Source organism: Mirounga leonina, unplaced genomic scaffold (assembly GCF_011800145.1).
Source record: "Mirounga leonina isolate KUSES-001 unplaced genomic scaffold, KU_Mleo_1.0 Mir_174, whole genome shotgun sequence".
NCBI classification, from domain to species: Eukaryota; Metazoa; Chordata; class Mammalia; order Carnivora; family Phocidae; genus Mirounga; species Mirounga leonina.
Window position 1 is genome coordinate 39,566,861 of NW_023270451.1, and position 22,427 is coordinate 39,589,287.

The window sequence follows — 22,427 nt, forward strand, 5'->3', positions numbered from 1 at the left end:
TTGAAATAAAAAGCTCAGCAGATTGACTTAACAGAATGGAAATGAAAGAATCAGTGAACTGGCATATAGAACAATATAATTACCCAATCTGAACACGAGAAAAAATAGACTTGGAAAAAATCCCGAGATTTAGAAACCTGTGGGACTATAACAAAAGATGTAACATTTGTGTCATTGGAGTTTTGGAAGGAGGGGAGAATAAGGGCAGAGCTGGAAAAGTACTCAAAAAAATAATGGTTGCAAACTTCCTAAATTTGCTGAGACATAGACCTTAGATTTAAGAAGCTGAGTGAACCCTAAGTAGGGTAAGCCCCCTAAAATCCATGTCAAGGTATATCATAATTAAGCTTCTGAAAACTTACAGAGCAACTAGAAAAAAAAAAATCTTAAATGCAATTGGAGGGAAAAAAAATGACACCTTCTAGTGGAAAAATAATTCAAATAACAATGCATTTCTCATCAGAAACCACTGAGGCCTGAAGGAAGTGACAAAATATTCTTAAGGTGCTGAAAGGAAAGAACTAGCCATATAGAATTCTAGGGACTCCTGGCTGGCTCAGTCAGAAAAGCATGAGACTCTTAATCTTAGGGTGGTGAGTTCGAGCCCCAGGTTGAGTGTAGAGATTACTTAAATAAATATTTAAAAAAATACAGAATTCGATACCCAGTGAAAATATCCTTTAGGAATGAAAGGGATATCAAAGACCTTCTCAGATGAAGGAAAAGATTAGCAGACCTACTCTAAGAGATGGCTAAAGGAAGTACTCTAAACAAAAAATAAAAGGAGGAACCTTGGAACTGTCAGGAAGGAAGACAGAACACAGCAAATAAAAATAAGGGTAGGGGTGCCTGGGTGGTTCAGTCATTAAGTGTCTGCTTTCAGCTCAGGTCATGATCCCGGGGTCCTGGGATCGAGTCTCACATCGGGCTCCCTGCTCAGCGGGGAGCCTGCTTTTCCCTCTCCCACTCCCCCCTGCTTGTGTTCCCTCTCTCGCTGTGTCTCTTTTATTAAATAAATAAAATCTTAAAAAAAAAAAAAAATAAGGGTAATTCAGTAGGTTTCTTCTTGAGTTTTCTAAACTATGATGACTGAAGCCAAAATTATAACATGGATGTGATTCTAAATGTATATAAAGGAAATATTTAAGGCAATATAAATGGAATAGGGTAAAAGGATGGTATATTAGGGTTTTCCAGAGCAGAGAGAGAGATTGATGGACTTTAAGAAATTGGCTTATACAACTGTGAGGGCTGGAAAGTCAAAGTCTGCAGGATAGGCTGATAGGCTGAAAATTCTGGCTGGAGTTGACATTACAGTCCTGAGTTTGAAGGCAGTCAGTCTGGAGGTTAGAATTCCTTCCTATTCCAGGAACCTCTGTCTTCTTTCTTAAGGTCGTCAGCTGGTTGAGTGAGGTCCACTCATATTATATTGAGATGTGATGTGAATCACATCTTAAAAATGACTTCACAATAACATGTAGATTGGTGTATTGTCTATGCACTGTAGCCTAGCCAAGCTGACATAAAATGAATCATTGATGGTAAAGAGAGGTGAAGCTTATGTATTTCACTCAAGTAAAATCATTGTGATAAATTATGTATATGATGTAATATCTAGAGCAACCACTAAAACTTTACAAAAAGATACATTCAGAAACACTACTGATAAACCAAAAAAAGAATTCTAAAAAATATTCCAAATAATCTACAAGAAAGCAGGAAAAAGAAAACAGGGAAGTTAAAAACAGAACAAATAAAACAAAAAATTAAATGGCAGACTTAAGTCCTAATATATAACAATTACACTAAATATAAATGTTCTTTTTTTTTTTTTTTAAAGATATTTATTTGAGAGAGCATGACAGCAAGAGAGATCATAGAGGGAGAGGGAAAAGCAGCCTCACCACTGAGCAGGGAGCCTGATGAGGGGCTCGATCCCAGGACCCTGAGATCATGACCTGAGCTGAAGGCAGATGCTTAACCAACTGAGCCACCCAGGCACCCCTAAATATAAATATTCTAAATATACCAGTTAAAAGACATTGGCACACTGGATTAGGAAATGTGGCCCAAGTATGTGCTCTCTGCAAGAAACTCATTTCAAATTTAATAATATTGGCTGGCTGAAAGTAAAAGGATGGAAAAAGATATATCATGCAAACAATCAAAGGGAAGTAGGAGGGGTTCCATTAATATCAGATAAAGCAGACTTAGAGCAAAGAAAACTAGCAAAGTCAGAGAAGGACATTGTATAATCATAAAAGGGTCAAACCACCCAGAAGAAATAACAATCCTAATTTGTATCTACAAAGTGGTAGAATTAAAAGGAGACATAGGTAAATCCACAATTATAATTGAGACCTTAAACACCCCGCTCTCAGGAACTGATAGAACTACTTAGAAAATCTGCAAAGATACAGAAGAGCTGAAGAATACAATCAAACCAATGGGATCTTATACATATAGAAGCTCCGTCAACAGCAGCAGAATATACTTGTTTTTTGAGTCCATCGAGTAGTTACCAAAATAGATCATATGGGCCATAAAACAAACCTCAATCCATTTACAATAATTAAAATTATACAGAGTGTGTTCTCTGACCACAATGAACTCAAACTAGAAATCAGTAACAGGGAAAATCTCCAAGTAATTGGAAACTAAACACATTTCTAAATCTGTGGATCAAAGAAGAAGTCTGAAGGGAAATTTAAAAAATAGTTTGAACTAAATGAAAATGAAAATACAATATAAAAATTGTGGGAGCTCTGGGGCGCCTGGGTGGCTCGGTTGTTGAGCGTCTGCCTTAGGCTCGGGTCATGGTCCCAGGGTCCTGGGATTGAGCCCCGCATTGGGCTCCCTGCTCAGCGGGAGGCCTGCTTCTCCCTCTCCCACTCCCCCTGCTTGTGTTCCTGCTCTCACTGTCTCTCTGTCAAATAAATAAATAAAATCTTTAAAAAAAATTGTGGGAGCTCTGTAACTATTAGGGACATTTAATTTATAGCTTAAGAACTCCCCAAAAAGAAATCTCTAGGCCCAGATGGCTTCGCTAGGTAATTCTAACAGAGGTTTAAATAGGAATATCAATTCCACACAGTCAAGTAGGTATTACTATGAAAGGGTAACAGGGATTTTTGTGGTGATGGAAATATTCTGCATTTTGACTGTATTGATGTCAGTATTCTGGTTGTAATGTTGTATATAGTTTTAAAAGATGTTACTATTGGGGGCGCCTGGGTGGCTCAGATGGTTAAGCGTCTGCCTTCGGCTCAGGTCATGATCCCAGGATCCTAGGATTGAGCCCCGCATCGGGCTCCCGGCTCAGCGGGGAGCCTGCTTTTCCCTCTGACCCTCTCCCCTCTCATGCTGTTTCTCTCTCGCTCGCTCTCTAAAAAATAAATAAAATGTTAAAAAAAAAAAAAAGATGTTACTATTGGGGGAAACTGGGTAAAAGTGCAGGAATTTCTGTATTACTTCTTACAACTATATGTAAATCTACAATTATCTCAAAGTAAAAAAGTTATGTGCCATTAAAAAGGCAAACCAAACCTATAAAATGAGTAGTTTTTATAGCCTAAATATGTTAAAGGAAAGTTAATTTCAGAATTCCTGTTAGAAGTGATTTTGATGTGGCTATTTAAAATGTAGCTTATTTATGGTATATGTCATTTAGTTAAGTTCATTTTCCAGCTTTTCTTTTCTCATTTAAGAAAAATTAGGCTTATTTTATGTCCCTTGGCATTTAATTTGTATTTATTTATTTTAAAAGATTTTATTTATTTATTTGACAGAGAGAGATAGCGAAAGCAGGAACACAAGCTGGGGGAGAGGGAGAGGGAGAAGCAGGCTTCCCGCCGAGCAGGGAGCCCGATGTTGGACTCGATCCCAGGACCCCGGGATCATGACCTGAGCCGAAGGCAGACGCTTAACTGCTGAGCCACCCAGGTGCCCCTTAATTTGTATTTAAAATTTGACAGGAACATATCTGGATCCATTCATGAGGTCTAAACAGTGTGTCTTGCACTCTGAAGTAAAGAAGTAATAAAATTTTCATTGAATGACACAATTTATTCAGTACTCAGTGGGAGAAGGTGGCTGTATTAGAAAAGTAAAAGATTAAACAATGTACATTTAATTGTAGAGTTTATGAGGTTTTTGAAACCACTTTTACCTAACAGTGCTGTCTTTGTTCAATTTCAATTAGTTCATGTTTCTTAGGAAGCAGTCTTTTTTTTTGCTAGTAGCTTCATAATAAACTTTATAGTAGGTAATTCACTTTGATAATTAACAAGTGACTTCTAAGCTTGCTTTCTTGTACCATTAAGCTGATGTTACTGGTGGTAAAAGATCAATTTGAATTGGAAAAAAAAATATATATTTTTAAAGATTTTATTTATTTATTTGATAGAGAGAGATAGCGAGAGCAGGAACACAAGCAGGGGGAGTGGGAGAGGGAGAAGCAGACTCCCCGCTGAGCAGGGAGCCCGATGTGGGGCTCGATCCCAGGACCCTGGGATCATGACCTGAGCTGAAGGCAGACGCTTAACCATCTGAGCCACCCAGGCGCCCCTGAATTTGAAAAATATTAATAAAGGCAAAGTTTTTGACTTATAGGATATATTAAATACTTTCATTTTCATTAGTCATTTTGAATTTTACTACATTTTATTCCTTTTTTTGTGTACACACATGGTTATCTTTATTTATATCTGCCTCTCTTCTATATAACAGATTTGAGGCAGCTCATAAGAATACCAACAGCAAAACCTACTGAGATATAAATAAGAGATAAATCAAAGCAGAGAGACATAAGTATGGGGTTCGTGAAGGCATGTATACTTGCTGTTTGTGCTGGTCCTGTGCCTGGTTGTCTTCAGATTTGTTACTTACGTTTTCTCTCTTTTGTATCTCAAGGGAGGTGATTTGAGTAGGTAGTGTTTCCCAGGTTCCCAAATCAGCGAGCTTCTGCCTGGATTCAGCCAATGGAGGGCATTGGCAGGAGTTTGGAAAGTAGGAGGAAGGGAAAGGCGAGGAAGGGAAAGGCTAGGGTATTTTTCTCGCTCCCTGTCTGCCTTCCTTACTGCCTCCCTCTCTTTACTAGCTCCAGCTTCTCCTAGACTGCCTGCCTTGGCTTTGTTTTCCACTGGGTGGCCTGGGGCTTGGGCTCTGGTTTCCTCGCTGCTTTCTCCCTGTGTTCCATAGGCCTTGGTATGATAGTGGCTTCCTGCTGTGCCTCACAGTTCCTGATTATGTTTAGTGTAGTTAAAATCTTTTTATATGCAGTATTTTTAGTATATTTAATAGCATTATATTCTCCTTTTGGTTTTTGTGTACAGTGAAATAATTGGGCTAGGTGAAATTTTGATGGTATCTATGTCTTTGTTATAGCTCATTTTTTTCTTTCTTCCCCCCCCCCCCCAAACTATTTGATTTCTTCTTCCAGAATAGGGAAGCTTAAAGCAGATATAGAACAGTCTTAAAGGGCTTTATTTCCAGGGCACCTGGGTGGCTCATTTGGTTAAGCATCTGACTTCCAGGTCATAATCTTGGGGTCCTGGGATCGAGTCCCACATAGGGCTTCATGCTCAGTGGGGAGTCTGCATCTCCATTGCCCTCTGCCCCTCCCCTGCCTGTGCTCTCTCTCTCTCTAATAAATAAAGTATTTTTTTAAAAAAGGGTTTTATTTCCTAAATCTGGTCCTTTACATCAATCTCAACAATGATATCACCTACCAAACACATGAGTCAGACATTCAGCAAATGTTTATTTCAAACATTTGTTGAGTGTCCACTGTGTGATAAGTATCAAAATCGTGACCTGAGAGTAAAAGGATGGCTATGATACTGCTTTCAGGTAGCTTTTAGGGGTCCTGAAAAGGGGCAGGAAAGGAGTTATTAATAAGCCAGCACCTTCAATGATAGGGCTTTATGGATAAGTACTGTGGACTCCCATATAATATAAACATGTAATTCCCATAAATATGTAATCCCATCAGATGTAAACATAAAATTATATTGTGAATTTAGGAAAGGGAATTTTGGTATATTCAAAAGAATCCCAGGTTCAGGAAACAGTAGTTTTATTTTTGTCAACTAACTGATTTTATATCATGGAGCAAAATGGTTGAAATCTAGTTTTTTGTAATGTTTTATTAAAACAGTTGATTTTAGGGGTGCCTCGGTGGCTCAGCCGGTTAAGCCTCTGACTCTTGATTTCAGCTCAGGCTATGATCTCAGGGTTGTGAGATTGAGCCCTGTGTTGGGCTCTGTGCTGGGTGTGGAGCCTGCTTGAGATTCTCTTTCCCTTTGACCCTCCCCACTTCACCTGCACGCACCTGTGCACTCTCTCTCTCCTTCTCTCTCTCAAAAAACGGCCCCAGTTGATTTTAGAATATTTGGAAGGGTTCATTTAACAATTTAGGACATTATTGAAGTAAAATTACCAAATAGTTGTTTTGCATTCGTTCTACCTTTAGCTTTGTTATTAAGCCTTAATGCTAATCAATGATTAGGCTGTACCTTTGTAATTCAGGTCACACCTCAGCTTGGTGTCAAACATCCTGGGGCTTTAGCTTCATTTTATATTAACAGGCTGATAGACAACCCCCACCCCCACCCCAGTCTATTCTATCTAGACCTTTCTGGCCTATGTTGCTACCTCTTCAAATATACAGGAGGTAACCCCCAGGGAAAACAGATCCTTTAGTCTTGTTGCTGAAAGATTTTTAAAAAAATATTTAATTCTCTCCTATTTACCTAATACTATTGTAACTCTTGATTGGAAGATCTTAATAAAGAAATGTCTCTTCTTCCTGATCTTTTATTTTGAAAATTTTCAATTTACAGAAAATTAGGGCAAATTGTATAATAAACATCCTATATCTTTCATCTATACTCACCATTTGCTAAAAACTTTTCTGCATTTGTTTTTATCTTTCCTTCTCTATACAAATGTATATGCTCTTTGGGGTACAGTTTGACATTTCATCCCTAAATGCTTCTTGTCACAGGATTTTTCTTATACTTTTTTTTTCTTATACATTTCCACCAAATTAGAATATGATGAATGATGCCAGAAGATACACTTCTTGGAAAGTCTCATTCTTCCATGCTTTAGACTTCCTCCAAATAGAGTTTTCACGTCGCTTTATATTACATTGATTTCTTGTTTTGTTTTTAATAAGTATTTTCTAATTTTTTGTTTTATTTTGTAATAAGCATTTTCTTATCACCCTCTACCACCACCCACCACCGCTACTCTCACTACTCCTTTTGGATATTTTTTCACTCTTTAAACATTATGATAAATATAACATTAAATTTGACATTTTAATCATTTTTAAAGTATATAGTTCAGTGGTGTTAATTATAGTCTCAGTGTTGTACAACCATTACTGTTAACTTTATAAAACTTGCATCACTCTAAACATGAAACTAACCATTAAGCAAGAACTTGCCATTTCACCATTTCCCTGGCCTTTGGTAACCTCTAATCTACTTTCTGTCTTTATGAATTGGTCTGTTCTAGGTAGTTCACATAAGTGGAACCATATATTTGTCCCTTTTTTGGTGTGGCTTATTTCACTTTGTGTAATGTATTTAAATCCATCCGTGTTGTAGCATGTCGCAGAACATCATCCCTTTTGGAGCACTTGAGTGGCTCAGTCAGTTAAGCGTCTGACTCTTGATTTTGGCTTAGGTCATGATCTCAGGGTCGTGAAATGGAGCCCTGCATGGGGCTCTAAGCTGGGTGTGGAGCCTGCCTAAGATTCTCTCTCCCTCTTCCCCTCCCCCCATCTAAAAAAGAGAGAACATCTTCCACTAAATAATGTTCCATTGCATGCATATACCACATTTTGTCAATCTCTTCATCTATTGGTGGACACTTGGGTTGTTTCCACGTTTGGGCTATTGTGAATATTGGTGTACCAGTATCTCTGAGTCTCTTTTCAATTTGGGGGAATGTATACAAACCTAGGAGTAGAATTCCAGGGTCATGTGGTAGTTTTATGTTTAGCTTTTTGAGGAACTGCCAAACTGTTTTCTACAGTGGTTGCACCATTGTATATTCACACCAGCAGTGTATGAGAGTTCCAGTTTCTCCATATCTTACCAATGCTTATTTTCTTCTAAAAATTTTTTGTTGTTGTTGAAGCATAATTAACAGTGTTATTATATTAGTTTCAGGTGTATCAAGATAAGTGTACTCTTAATCCTCTTTTATCTATTTTACCCATCTCCCCTACACACTACCCCTCTGGCAACCACCAGTTCTCTGTATTTGTGAATCTGTTTTTTTGGTCTCTTTTTTTCTTTGTTCATTTGTTTTGTTTCTTAAATTCTACGTATGAATGAAATCAGATGGTATTTGTGTTTTTCTGTCTGACTTATTTCACTTAGCATTATATTCTCTATCTCCATCCACGTCATTGCAGATGGCAAGATTTCATTCTTCTTATGGCTGAGTAATATTCCATTGTATATATAATACATCTTCTTTACCCATTCATCTATGGATGGACACTTGGGTTGCTTCCGTATCTTGGCTATTGTAAATAACGCTGCAGTAAACGTAGGGGTGCTTGTATCTTTTCAAATTAATGTTTTTGTTTTCTTGGATAAATACCCAGTAATGGAATTAACTGAATTATATGGTAATTCTATTTTTAATGGTTTGAGGAACCTCCATACTATTTTCCACAGTGGCTGCACCAATTTGCATTCCCACTAATAGTGTATGAGGGTTCCTTTTTCTCCACTTCCTCGCTAACACTTGTTATTTCTTGCTTTGATTTTAGCTGTTCTGACGGTGTAAGGTGATATCTCATTGTGGGTTTTTTTTTTTAATTTAAATTTAATAATTTTTAAAGATTTTATTTATTTGAGGGAATGAGAGAGAGAGATAGCATGAGCAGTGGGGAGAGGGAGAAGCAGGCTCCCCGCTGAGCAGGGATCCCGACGCGGGTCTCCATCCCAGGACCCCTGGATCATGACCTGAGCTGAAGGCAAATGCTTAACCGACTGAGCCACCCAGGCGCCCCTCATTGTGGTTTTGATTTGCATTCATTTCCTGATGATAAGTGATGTTGAGCATCTTTTCATGTATCTGTTGGCCATCTGTATGTGTTCTTTGGAAAAATGTCTATAATGGTCCTCTGCCCATTTTTAATCATATTATTATTTTTTTGGTGTTGAGTTGTACAAGTTCTTTATATATTTTGGATATTCACCCCTTTTCAGATACATAATTTGCACATATCTTCTCCCATTCAGTAGGTTGCCTTTTTTGTTTTGTTGATGGATTCCTTGCCTGTGCAAAAGCTTTTTATTTTGGTGTAGTCCCAATACTTTAATTTTGCTTTTGTTTCCCTTGCCAGAGAAGACCTATCTAGAAAAATGTTTCTATGGCCAATGTCAAAAAAGTACTGCTTATGTTTTCTTGTAGGAATTTAGGTCTCACATTTAGGTTTTAATCCATGTTGAGTTTATTTTTGTGAATGATGTTAGAAAATGGTTCAATTTCATTCTTTTGCATGAAGCTGTCCAGTTTTCCCAGCAGCATTTGTTGAAGACACTGTCTTTTTCCTATTGTGTATTCTTGTCTACTTTGTCGTGGATTAATTGACCATATAAACACAGGTTTATTTCTGGAGTCTATCTTTTCCACTGAGCTGTGTTTCTATTTTTGTTCCAGTACTGTACTGTTTTTCCCTTTCTTTGATTATAGCCATCCTGGTAGGTTGAAGTGGTATCTCATTGTGATGTAGGGCATCTTTTCTTGCGCTTACTATTGATTTGCATATCTTATTTGGGGAAATGTCTATTCAAGTCCTTTGCTCATTTAAAAACTTGGGTCCAGGGCGCCTGGGTGGCTCAGTTGGTTAAGTGACTGCCTTCGGCTCAGGTCATGATCCTGGAGTCCCGGGATCGAGTCCCGCATCGGGCTTCCTGCTCGGCGGGGAGTCTGCTTCGTCCTCTGACTCTATCCCCTCTCAGGTGTTCTCTGTCTCTCATTCTCTCTCTCTCAAATAAATAAATAAAATCTTAAAAAAAAAAAAACAACTTGGGTCCTTTTGTTGTTTAAGGGTTTTTTAGATGTTTTTGAGATTAAACCCTTGTCAGATACATGATTTGCAAATAGTGTCTTCCATTCTGCTTGTTATTTTCACTTTCTGGATAATGTTCTTAGATGCCCAAAAGTTTTAAATTTTGATGAAATCCAATTTATGTTTTTTATTTTGCTTGTGCTTTTTCTGATCTCTTTGTAACGGAACCATCAGCAAACTTATCAATTGTTGTTAGATGTTTGTTAGAGCTAGAGTTGCTTTTTTGGTTCGGGATCAGCAAAAAATCACAGTATTAGTTGCCATTTACTGAGCACCTCATATATACTAGGTACCTTGGGGAAGCTTGGAAAAATAATTCTAAGGAAGAGTCATAATTTCATTCTTTCCAGGTAAATCCTATTGAAACCCCTTAACCTCTCAAAGAGGTATAAACTTCCCTGTCATTCTGGAAGAAATTTAAGCCAGTACCACGGCTAATATCTCTGTTGCACTGATCAGTTTCCTGGCATCTGCCCTGAATCCTAGGCTCCGCCACTCACACACACACACTTCAGCTTCTGGAGGATCCAGGTTTCTTGTTTCAGCATTTCATTGAATTTCTTACTTAGCTCACCTGGTTTTTTACCTTACCTGCCTTGCCCACAGTCATCTTTACAAACTGCTTAAGAAACTCAAGGTAAATGGGGTTCCTTACAGAGGGAATACAGTTTTGAACCAGACTTTAAATGTGTTTTATTGCACTAGAAAAGCGAGTTTCACATTTATAACTCTGAAATTCCTTTAGGCAGCTCTGTATGTGATGCTATTGATTAAAATAATTAGGTTTTTCCAATGCGTAGTGTGAGTGCCTTGTCTCTAGTATATTTTCTCTCGGATGCCTTAGTAATGTTTCAGTTCCCCCCCAAACTAGGAAAATACAAATATGAAGTGTTCTATCCGTGTTTAATACAGTGTATTCTGATTTCTTCCCTAGCGGATCTAAAAAGAACAATTGCTGTCCTTTTAGATGACATTTTACAACGTTTGGTAAAGCTGGAGAACAAGGTCGACTATATTGTTGTGAACGGCTCGGCAACCAACACTACCAACGGCACTAGTGGGAACCTGGTGCCAGTCACCACAAATAAGAGGATAAATGCATCAGGCAGCATTAGATAGCAGTCGAAGATCAGCTGCGCTGCTACATCCCCACCGTGGATTATATCCTATGGCAGAAAGCTTTTCAGTTGCTGGCTAGGATAGAATAATACTGTACAATAAAAGCCCCACGCATTTCTGAGGAATATGCTGGATTCACAGAACTCTTAATTCTGTACATAAATTTTAAAAGTTATTAGTTTGCTTTCAGGCAAGTCTCCTCAATGCTGTACTATATCCTTAAAGGGAATTTGGTAACATGGTTGGTGTAGTAAGCCGGTAGGTGATCTTTGTATAAATCTTTTGTGTTTGAGATCAAGGTGAAACAAAAACACTGAAAGACATGGGTTCATTTCTATAAAATATTTATTTAAATATATCACATGTTTTTTAGACAAGTGGAGAATATTGTCATTGAATCATTTTGTCATTTGTTCTCAGTAGGCTTAACTGTTACACTAACAGTATTAGAAAATGTGCTGCCAGTACTATATTTTGTTACTCAGATTATGAGCAGAGAAAGGAAGTATAATGTTGAAATAAGGTTTTGAAATCATGACCCAAAGAATGTCTTCATTTGCACTATCCTTCAGAATAACTGGAGGTTAATTATTGTATATTTTGAAAAATTACATTTGTAAGGGTATAATCTTGAAATGGTTAATGGCCGCTGTCCGTAACCTATTCTAAACATTGAGACAATTAAGTAACATAAAAAGAGTAATCTCTAATCTCATACATAACATTTTCTTACATATATCCTGAAGAATAGAAGATATTTTTATGATGAGATTAAAAATAAGTAAAGTATTAATTCATGATTTTTCACATACGTGAATATTAATTTTAAAAGTTTAATCCTTTGAGTGTCTTTGTTCTGTGGAAAGCACATTATTTCCTTATTTGGGTAATTTTTGCTTTTGTTATGTTGGCAGTGGAGGGGAGACTGAAATATTTGTGAGACTGGGATGCTTAAGGTCTTTAGCCAGGTGTATATAATAAAGGTATTTGTGCTGCATTAAAGTGCTTGGAAATGTTGGCATTATATAAGAGTGCCTGGCTTTATGAAATTATGGATTTGTGTAACAGATACATTAGGTATTCATTTTATATATGACCACTTAAAAACAATTAAGAGCATTTAAAATATAATTTAAGTTATGAAGATTGATTCTCTTTTCAGGAAAACAGCTATTGTATATAGCACAAGAGATCCTAATCTTGGATAATTCTAGGATAGAGCAAAGTACACCTTTATTTAAATTTCCTTTGTAGCAAATTTAATTGCCGTATGGTGCCCTATATTTCATAGTATTTATTCTCTATAATAACTGCTTAAGTGCAGGTAGCTTTTCGATTTAGGCTATATTGAATTTAGTTTTGGATATTGTATTGTTTGTAATTATAATATGCTACCACACATAGTAGCAATAATTATAATGCTTTATTAAAATAAGTATGAGAAAATATTATTTCATGAAAGGTAGCTTTCTAAACTCTTTTCTGTATACTCTATCTTTATGTGAAGAAATTAATTCTATACCATTGCCAGGTGAAGTTTGGGATAATTGTTCAGTCTTATTAGATGTGGACATTTTTGTTTTTCATTTTTGTTTTCAGGGATGCAATAAAATATATTATTTGTACTTACCAAGTGTTATAAGTTTTTTTCTTTAATGGTGGTTGTACATTTTGTAAGTGGTAAATGATTGAAAGGAATCTTAGATAATTTTGGGTTTTGTTCTATCAACTGCAGATAACTTTTTCGAAAGAACACAATGAAGGGGCACCTGGGTGGCTCAGTCAGTTAGGCGGCCGACTCTTGGTTTTGGCTTGGGTCATGATCTCGGGGTCCTGGGATCTTCAGGGTCGTGAGATTGGGCCCCTCCCACTTGTGCTCTCTTTCTCTCTAAAATAAATAAGTAAATCTTTAAAAAATAAAAACTCAACAGTAAACTTCAACTTGAGGGTACAAACCTAGGAACCACCTCTGACCATAATCCCCAGACTTGGTCCCATCAATTCCTGAACTCAAACTCTCCTATCATGAACAAGGCAATTTTGCATTTTTTTTTAAAAAAGATTTATTTATGTATTTGAGGAGGGAAGGTGCAGAGGGAGGGGGAGAGAGTGAACCCTCAAGCCGACACCCCACTGGGCGTGGAGGCTGATGTGGGGCATGATCTCAGAACAAGGGTCGGATACTTAACCTACTAAGCCACCAGGTGCCCCTACTGTTGAGCTTTTAAAAGTCATTCCATAGTATTTCTATTTTCAGGTAATCTTAATCAGGACATAAGCATAGAGGGCATCACTAAACATACTAAAAACTTTCAAATTTATTTCAGAGTTCCTTTGGGTTATTTCAGAATATCTTTAAGCAGTATACTGGCAAAAGAAGTAATTTAAACATTATTTCACATAGTTAATGGTAACTTGGGTCTCATTTGTCTTCAAGAAATACTTAGGACCTTGACTGTGGAGTTAGGTAGACTACAGAGGCTCATGTCTGCCTTTTTCTTTTTTTTTTTTTTTTTAAAGATTTATTTATTTGAGAGAGAAGCATGCGCACGTGGGGAGAGGGAGGTGCTGACAGAGAGGGAGAGAGCGTCCCAAGCAGGCTCCACCCTAAGCACGAGCCCAATGTGGGTATCAATCTCACCACCCTGAGATAATGACCTGAGCCTAAGCCAATGGACTGCGCAACCTAGGCGCCCCTCAGGTCAGCCTTTCTAGTGACACCATGTTCTTCCTTCTTTTGAATTTATAGAATCTGCCTCATCTTACTTAATTCTGTCTCAGAAGGCTTAATAGCTTACATAGGAACCTCTGACTTGTATGTTTGGTTTCATTGTAAACAGCGTTCTGTTTTTGACCAGACACTTTCAGCTGACTAGCTATGGATGTAGTTATATTATTTTCCTTTTTTTAAGAGAAGTCCCCTTTACTTGAAAAGGGGACATGATGTAATGAAAGAGACATGAATGAATGAATGAATGAGTTAGTGGAAACTATTTTTTAAATAATTGAAAGCCTTGAATGATTCTTAACTTTTGGTTGGGGGAATGATAGAGTTCATCTTTTGAGAGAGCTAAAGAACTTGAGGGGAGAGAAAGAAATGAATATGAAAATGAGAATAAATACAGAAAACCAAAATGGGGGGACAAATCTGAAATTTTTCTGCCTACAGATAACTGCTATTGACACTTTAGTATATAAATGTGAATCTCATCTCTCCTGCCCACACTCTCTGTTGTCTTGCCATTTCTACTTAAAATCCAGCATTCTCACTGTGGCCTGAAAAACCCTAATTTGCTCCTGTCTGCCTCCTAACTTCATCTCTGACTACCCTCCTCCTTCTTAATTCCTCTCCAGCCGTATTGACTTTCTCTTGCTGGGACATACATGCATGCTTTTGCCTCAGCAACTTGAAACAATATTCCTCTACTTGCAACTCTCATTCCCAGATACCTTCATGCCCCACCCCCCAACATTCAGGTGTTACTTTTTAAGGAAAGTTGTCTCTGACGATCTCCCTAAATTAGCAGCCTCTAGCACTCTTTTTACTGTTTTACTTTTCTTCATAGTTGTGATATACCTAACATTGAATTGTATATTAATGTATTGTGTTTTTTTCTGATGCCTCTTCCATGAAGACAGGGACTTCATTTTGTTCACCGATAGAATCTGGGCATAAGCAACTGTGTCTGGCCCATAATAGGTGCCTGATAAATACTTGTTAAAAAGTAGTTACTGGGGCGCCTGGGTGGCTCAGTTGGTTAAGCGACTGCCTTCGGCTCAGGTCATAATCCTGGAGTCCCGGGATCGAGTCCCGCATCAGGCTCCCTGCTCAGCGGGGGTCTGCTTCTCCCTCTGACCCTCTTCCCTCTCGTGCTCTCTGTCTCTCATTCTGTCTCAAATAAATAAATAAAATCTTAAAAAAAAAAAAAAAGTAGTTACTAAGCCATTCTACACCTTTTGCTTTGTGCATCTATACCTTTATTATATTTAAAAAAATTATACCAAACAGTCTTTATAACGTATGAACTTCTTTCCAGGTCAGTAAGTATGTAACTTTCATGGCTTTTCTATTGCGTGGCTATATTACAGCTGATACATCTTTCACTCAATTATCAGATATTTTGTTTGCAAACAAAAGATTTAAACCTAGGTATGGGACAAGTCTAAAGGTTGTTCTCTTTCCATTATCCCATGCTGTCATTATTTTAGGTGGTAGTGGGTGATCCAGTAAAATGTGATTAATAGCCATTTGGGGGAGACAAAGTGGCGAAATATCTCCATTTGTATAGAACTACAAGGACGGAAAATCCAAAATGGTTGATCATCCTCAGACTTTATTTTATATCATAAACAGCAGACTAGAAGCATTTTGCAGAGTAGGGAAAAGACTGGGAATACAGTGTAGAGTGGCTAATCCATAATTTGGTTAGAGAGCTGGGAGGCGATTGGTTAGTAGTCCGACTTGTGCTTAATCAGATCAAGTTTGTCATTTTGCACCTTTTGGCTCAGTAATATTAGTCTGTATTTAAGTAAGGAAGTTAGGCTATGAAGATTTTTCTAAAAATTAATGCTTTCCAAGTTTTACCAATGTCTGTATCTTTCAAACATATTTCCAGAATGACTTTAGGACCTCCTTTGAGTCCTTAGATCCTTAGATCAAATCTAACTTCACATTACTTCTAATTGTTGATTAGCAGCATCATTCATTTGAGTAAATCATTTTTCATTTAACTATCCCTCAGGTGCTTAATTCATCCACCTTCCCACCCTTTAATATTTACCCATTTTTCAGGCAAAGAATTAAACTGTGGTTCTGAGGAGTCTTTTTAGGTGGGAGGGTATCATGGTAGACATGGTGTCAAGGCTTGAGGGAACAAAACATTTTGAGCCACTGGTGTTTGGAAATGTACACATAACGTTAGGTTATGTTCAGTTTCGAGATAAATGGGTTTTTTTTGTTTGCTTGTTTGTTTCTCATCTTCATGAGTTTGAAAAGGAGAGAAAAAATTCCCTTTTACTCTTTTCTTTGAATCTGAACTGGGAGTTTCAGTCCAAAAGCCTTGAGTGGATGAGTGAAGCAGGAGGGCACAGAAAGGGGACCTCTGCCAGGTAAGGGTGATTGGCCTGCCTCCTGGGGGAAGCTCTACACCTCCTGTATTAAAACTATTCAAAACTGGAATGTGCTCTGGGAGGAAAGCTTTACAGCAGGGAAGGTTTGGAGGATTTGTTTTTATTTTTTATTTGTTTTTTAATTTTTATTTATTTTTAAAGATTTTATTTATTTACAGAGAGAAAGAGCACAAGCAGGGGGAGCGGCAGGCAGAGGGAGAAGCAGGCTCCCCACTGAGCAAGGAGCCCAATGTGGGGCTCGATCCCAGGACCCTGGGATCATGACCTGAGCTGAAGGCAGCCGCTTAACTGACTGAGCCACCCAGGTGCCCCAGGATTTGTTTTTAATAATGCCCCCCATTCAGAATGATTATTGAGCATCTACCAAGGACTGTGCCCTATACTCTGCTCTTCATGGTACAGTATTATGTTTGATCTTCAAAACAACTTTGTGAGGTTCTCTTACCCCTGTTTTCCAGATAAGGGACTGTGGTGCAGAGAAACTGGATATGGGGGCTCTGGTCACAGATCTTACAGACTATATAGCAGAGATTCAAACCCAAAAGGGTCTGTCTCCAGAGTTTGTGCTCTTGACCACCATATCTTACCCTCTGTTCTTCTAATCTTGGCTTCAGTACACTCCATCTTGTTTCTAGGACATAGGAATTCCTCTCCTTTGATTCAAAAGAGAGATCTGCTTCTCCACTCCTTACTTTGTTCTTAAAGACCTGGGTCAGCAGCGAGCACAGTCTGTAGGGAATCACACAATATGCATTTGGTGCCCAGGCATTAATGGTAGCCCCCCACCCAGGATCCTGGTGCCCAGGATGTCCAGGGTTTAGGGATCATAGGAGGTGAGCCCATTCCTGGGGAACTGGTTGGGAGCACCAGGCTATTGTATTTGGGAGTTTATAAACGAGCCTGCCACAGTAGTGTCTCTTACGTCCAATCTTGGAATAAAGTGAAGGGAGGGATTGGTTTAGTGCAGATTCTTCCAGGGCAAACAGAATCTTCTCAGTCTACCCTCAGGGCCATTTCTTGTGCCCACCGTGGGATTCAGGGCACCATCAACTCACCTACAGCAGTTCTCTGTCACGGTAAAATCTAATACTAAGATTTTATTTGCAAGGCTTAGGGTAGGGACTTTTCTGGGGCCAAAATATTTCTATCATTTTCCAGTTCCTAGAGGCTAGACAGAGTGGGAGTCAACTCCACTCTTGGTCCATTTTCCTCCTTGTAATCTCCTTAGGTTTTACAGATGGACTTGATGACTCTGGAAGAAGCCTGAGATGGTCTCAATGACTTGATAGTGTCTGATTTAAGAGTGTCACATAGTATCTCCTGAGTTTTCTAAAATATTAACAAAGCCTTAAAAACATCTAGCCATTTCTCCAAAGCTTGCCTGTTGATTTGAGAGCATTTTATTTTATTTTTAAAATATTTATTTGTTTATTTGAGGCGGGAGGGGCAGAGGAAGAGGGAGAGAGAACCTCAAGCAAACTCTGTGCTGAGTGCGGAGCCTGACGCGAGGCTCCATCTCAAGACCCTGAGGTCATGACCTGAGCCGAAACCAGGAATTGGACCCTCAAATCTATTGCACCACCCAGTCACCCCAAGATTTGATAGCATTTTAAATTGCAGAAGCTCTGGATCCACCTCTTTTCTTTCTGGTCCACACACTGGTCGTCAGACTGGAATTGACATCTCTGTAGAAGAGTGAGGTAAAAAGTGACATGGAAGTCCTCCTTGTTTTTAGCATTGTCCATTGTTACTTGCCCCATGTAATAAAAGGGCAGCTGTTTGGTCTTCCCCTGAACCGGATGTCTTTAAAAATATAAGAATGCCCCTGCTTGGGTTCCCTCTGTCGCTGTCTCTCTCTCTGTCAAATAAATGAATAAAATCTTTTTTTAAAGAATGTAAAGACTGCTTATTGCTAACTCTGAGAATGCCTTTTAGCTACAAATATCCTTCTCCCCTTAGCTTCCAGGCAAAGAATCACTTGTAGGAGGAAGGCAGGTAGAAGTTGAGGGGAGGGTGGTTTTGATAAATTAGTGTAGTTCTCTTTCTCCTCAGGCTGCTGTCATTTTCTGCTCTGGAAAATAACTAAGTGGCGCTTGGAATTAAAGTCTCCCAGGGAAAATGGTATGACTCTTGAGCATTTTAAGATAAAAATCACTTTCTGTCTCTCTGCATGATGACTTAATTCTTTTTATTCTTTCCTAAATATCATGTATTAAAAACAATATTGGGTTTTAATACAGTACTAAGTAACCATGGTGAAGAGCAGAAGAAAGGTAGCTCTTTCTCTGATTAAAACAAGTGACTTTTCTGATAACAGATCCTCAGCTCAGGGTCTGAGAGACCACAGAAGTCACTTCCGCTCTGCCCTGTGTTTCTAGAATGATAAAGTTTTCCTGAGGCTAAAAAGGAAGCCCAGGCCACAACTCTAAAAGGAGGCAATTGTTCTTATTGTTGATTAGGACTCAGGTACCTTCACCAGGGAAATGATGGCCTTGGATCCTTCTTTTACCCTCAAGAAGACTTAAGCTGCACCTGCATCCCTGTCTCCTTCGGGGGGTCTTCGCTTCATGTACATCAGTGCCAAAGTGGGGAGCATTGGTTTCTTCACAACTCAGGCCAGAAGGAAAGTATTTTCCTTTGCTTCTGCAAAACCAAAATAACTAGTATTCCTTTCCATTTCCTTGCCTGGAATACCTGGTCCTTTTCTCTGACGTGCTCTCTTGTTTTCCCTACTTAGGATTCCAAGTTTCTGGTTCCCAACCTCAAAGGCTTGCTCTTTCTTCTCTGGGATCTCATATCGCTTGTGGGCTCTGTGTCAGCAGTCAGTCATTCATGCTCTTGCCTCTGTCTGGAACGCTCTTCTCTCAGCTCTTTGCATGAGTGGCTTCCTCTCATTCTTCAAGTCTCAGCTGAAACACCACCTCCACAGAAGCCTTCCCTCACCACCCCTTCTAAAGTAGGAGCCTTTTCTGTATATTCAGAGACTGCCCGGTTCCCAGCACCTGGCTGCTCTGCCCTTGATTTCTAGAATGATAACGTTTTCATCTTCATGCATTTGAAAAGGGGGAAAACATCCCCTTTTGCTCTTTTCTTCAAATCTGAACTGGGAGATTCAGTCCAAAAGTGTTGAGTGGACAGTATCTGGCATGTAGTAAATATTGAATATATTGTGATAGATGGGTATAATTTAAGTAGGATGTTATCACACCTTTTATCCTAGTTATTTCTATGTAAAAAAGTCACTATATATTTTAATAAAGAAAATAAATATTATTTTGAAGTTGATTGTTTTAAAATACTTCAGATTTTTAAAGTGGAAGTTGAGAAAATTTGATTTTTAAAAAAATAAGATTGTATTTATTTATTTGACAGAGAGACACAAGCAGGGGGAGGGGGAGAGGGAGAGGGAGAAGCAGGCTTCCCGCGGAGCAGGGAGCCCGATGCGGGGCTCGATCCCAGGACCCTGGGATCTTGACCTGAGCTGGACAGACACTTAAAGACTGAGCCACCCAGGTGTCCCTCAACTAATATTTTTAAGCCACACTAAGAACTGTATCCTGAATACTAATATACATATTGCTTATAAGGAATGAAAATTTATGTTTTTCAATTTCCTGTGACAAGTCCCTTTCTTTCCACAAATTACACTTGCTTGCTTCTTAATATATGTACTTAGAGAAAGCTTCCTCACTGTATCTGCTTCAAAAAAGGCAACAGAATTTTAACTTGGTTTTTAACATTTTATTATGAACATTTCAAACCTGTAGCAAGGCTGAAATAATATGTCCAGCATCTAGATTTTATAATTTTTTGTCATACTTTACCACATCTATCTATGAATCCATGTTATTTGTTTATGCTTTTTGAAACAAATTACAGTTATCAGCACACTTCCCCTGAGGTACTTTAGCATGCATATCATTAGCTAGAGTTCAGTATTTAAAGTTTTTTCATTGGGTGTAAAATTTATATATAATAAAATGCACAAATGTTAAGTGTACATTAGCTGAGTTTCAACAAATGGATTAACCTGCTACCCAAACTCCTATTTTTTTTAAGATTTTATTTATTTATTTATTTAAGAGAGAGAGGGAGAGAGAGAGAGCGTGAGCAGGATTGGGGGGAGGAGGAGAGGGAGAAGGAGAAGCAGACTCCCTGTTGAGTGGGGAGCCTGACTCAGGGCTCGATCGCAGGACTCTGAGATCATGACCTGAGCTGAAGGCAGATGCTTAACCGACTGAGCCACCCAGGCGCCCCCCACAAACTCCTCTATTATATAGAACATTACCATCACACCAAAGGCCCCTCATACCTTTCCTTCATCAAATCTTTCCCCATCACTCCGCCCCCAAGGCAAATTTTTCCACCATAGATTAATTTCACCTATTCGAGAATTTCATATAAATGGAATCATATGGTATGTACTCTTGTGTCTAGCTGCCTTCCCTCATCATCTTGTTTTTGATTTTCAGTTATGCTGTTGCATGTGTCAGTAATTTGTTTATTGTTGAGTAGTATTTCATTGTATGAATGTAACACAGTTTGTATATTCTCTCTCCTATTGATGAACATCTGGGCTGTTTCTAGCTATTATAAATAAAGCTGCTATGAATTTTTTTTTTTTTTGGAACTTCCTTAATAGAAGTCTTTTTGTGAACATAGGTTTTCATTTCTTTTGGATATATACCTAGGAGTAAAATTACTGGGTCATATGTATTAAGATACACTTTTTTTTTCCTAAAGTGGTTGTGCCATTTTACATTCTCATTGGTGATAGAGTTTTGATTGGATGTCTCCACATTGCCTTATGCTCAGGGTAGGTAATAGCTAATAGAAGGGTCCTAGGACCTCATTCCTTTGAAACATTCATCCCATTGTGCCCCCCCATTGTGCTCCTGGGAGAACTTAACTGTAGATTGTGAGCAAACTTGTAAAATAATGTGAGTCCCGAACTGCTCATGCATACACTGGAAAAAAGATTATCCCACCAGCGGAGGGATGAAAAAGCATTATCTTTGAGAAAGAGAATAAAGAGACTCATAGAATGATCCTTGACCAGTCTCTGTCTTTTGATGTCCCCAAAGTCGTCTCATCGCTACTTCTAAAGAAAGTAAGGCCTACTAGCCCAGAGGAGAGAGTTGTTCCCTGGCAATATTCTAAACCAAGCTGCTAACTGGTTCCCTGGGAATAATTGTGTATTTTTTGGCTTGTATTATAGGTTTATTATACAACTCTAAGGTACCTGGTAAGAATTAGTTTTTAATTTCTACTTCATATTCCTGTCAGTTTGTCTGGTTTTCTTTTATTCTGTTAATGTGGTGAATTACACGGACTGATTTTCAAATATGAACCAATTTTGCTTTCAAAGTTGTATTATTCTTTTTATGTGTTATTAGATTCAATTTGCTACTATTTTGATTTAGGGATTTTTAAAACAATAGATTTATGAGATTTATGAGAAAAATTGGTCTGTAGTTTTCCTTCCTTATAAGTCCTCCTTTAGTTTTGGTATTGAGTTTATTCTGGTGTCATAAAACAAACTGAGAAGTATTCTATGTAAGAGTATAAGATTGATGTTATTTCTTTGTTAACTTTGAAGAAGTTGCTAGTGAAGGGTGTGGCCTTGAGATTTCTTTTGGGGAGGGTCTTTAAATATGGGTTCATTTTCTTTAATAGGTATAGAGCTATTTACATTTTATTTATTTTATTTTATTTACTTACTTTTTTTTTTTTTAAAGGTTTTATTTATTTATCTGAGAGAGAGAATGGGAGACAGAGAGCATGAGAGGGGGAGGGTCAGAGGGAGAAGCAGACCCCCCGCCGAGCAGGGAGCCCGATGCGGGGCTCGATCCCGGGACTCCAGAATCATGACCTGAGCCGAAGGCAGTCGCTTAACCAACTGAGCCACCCAGGCGCCCCTTATTTACTTACTTTTTAAAAGATTTTTTTTTTAAGATTTTATTTATTTATTTATTTATTTATTTATTTGACAGAGACACAGCGAGAGAGGGAACACAAGCAGGGGAAGTGGGAGAGGGAGAAGCAGGCTTCCCGCGGAGCAGGGAGCCCGATGCGG

General features: G+C 38.4%; 1 protein-coding gene across 1 annotated transcript in view; it reads left to right on the forward strand.

Annotated features, from left to right (window-relative positions):
* Window positions 1–12,820, forward strand: part of CCDC126 (coiled-coil domain containing 126) — a 49,290-nt gene extending 36,470 nt beyond the window's left edge. Inside the window, exon 3 of the mRNA XM_035020752.1 lies at window positions 11,037–12,820. Coding sequence (XP_034876643.1) covers window positions 11,037–11,221 — 185 coding nt within the window. The 3' untranslated portion in view covers window positions 11,222–12,820. The remainder of the gene's footprint in view (window positions 1–11,036) is intronic.
* The last annotated feature ends 9,607 nt before the right edge of the window (window positions 12,821–22,427 follow it).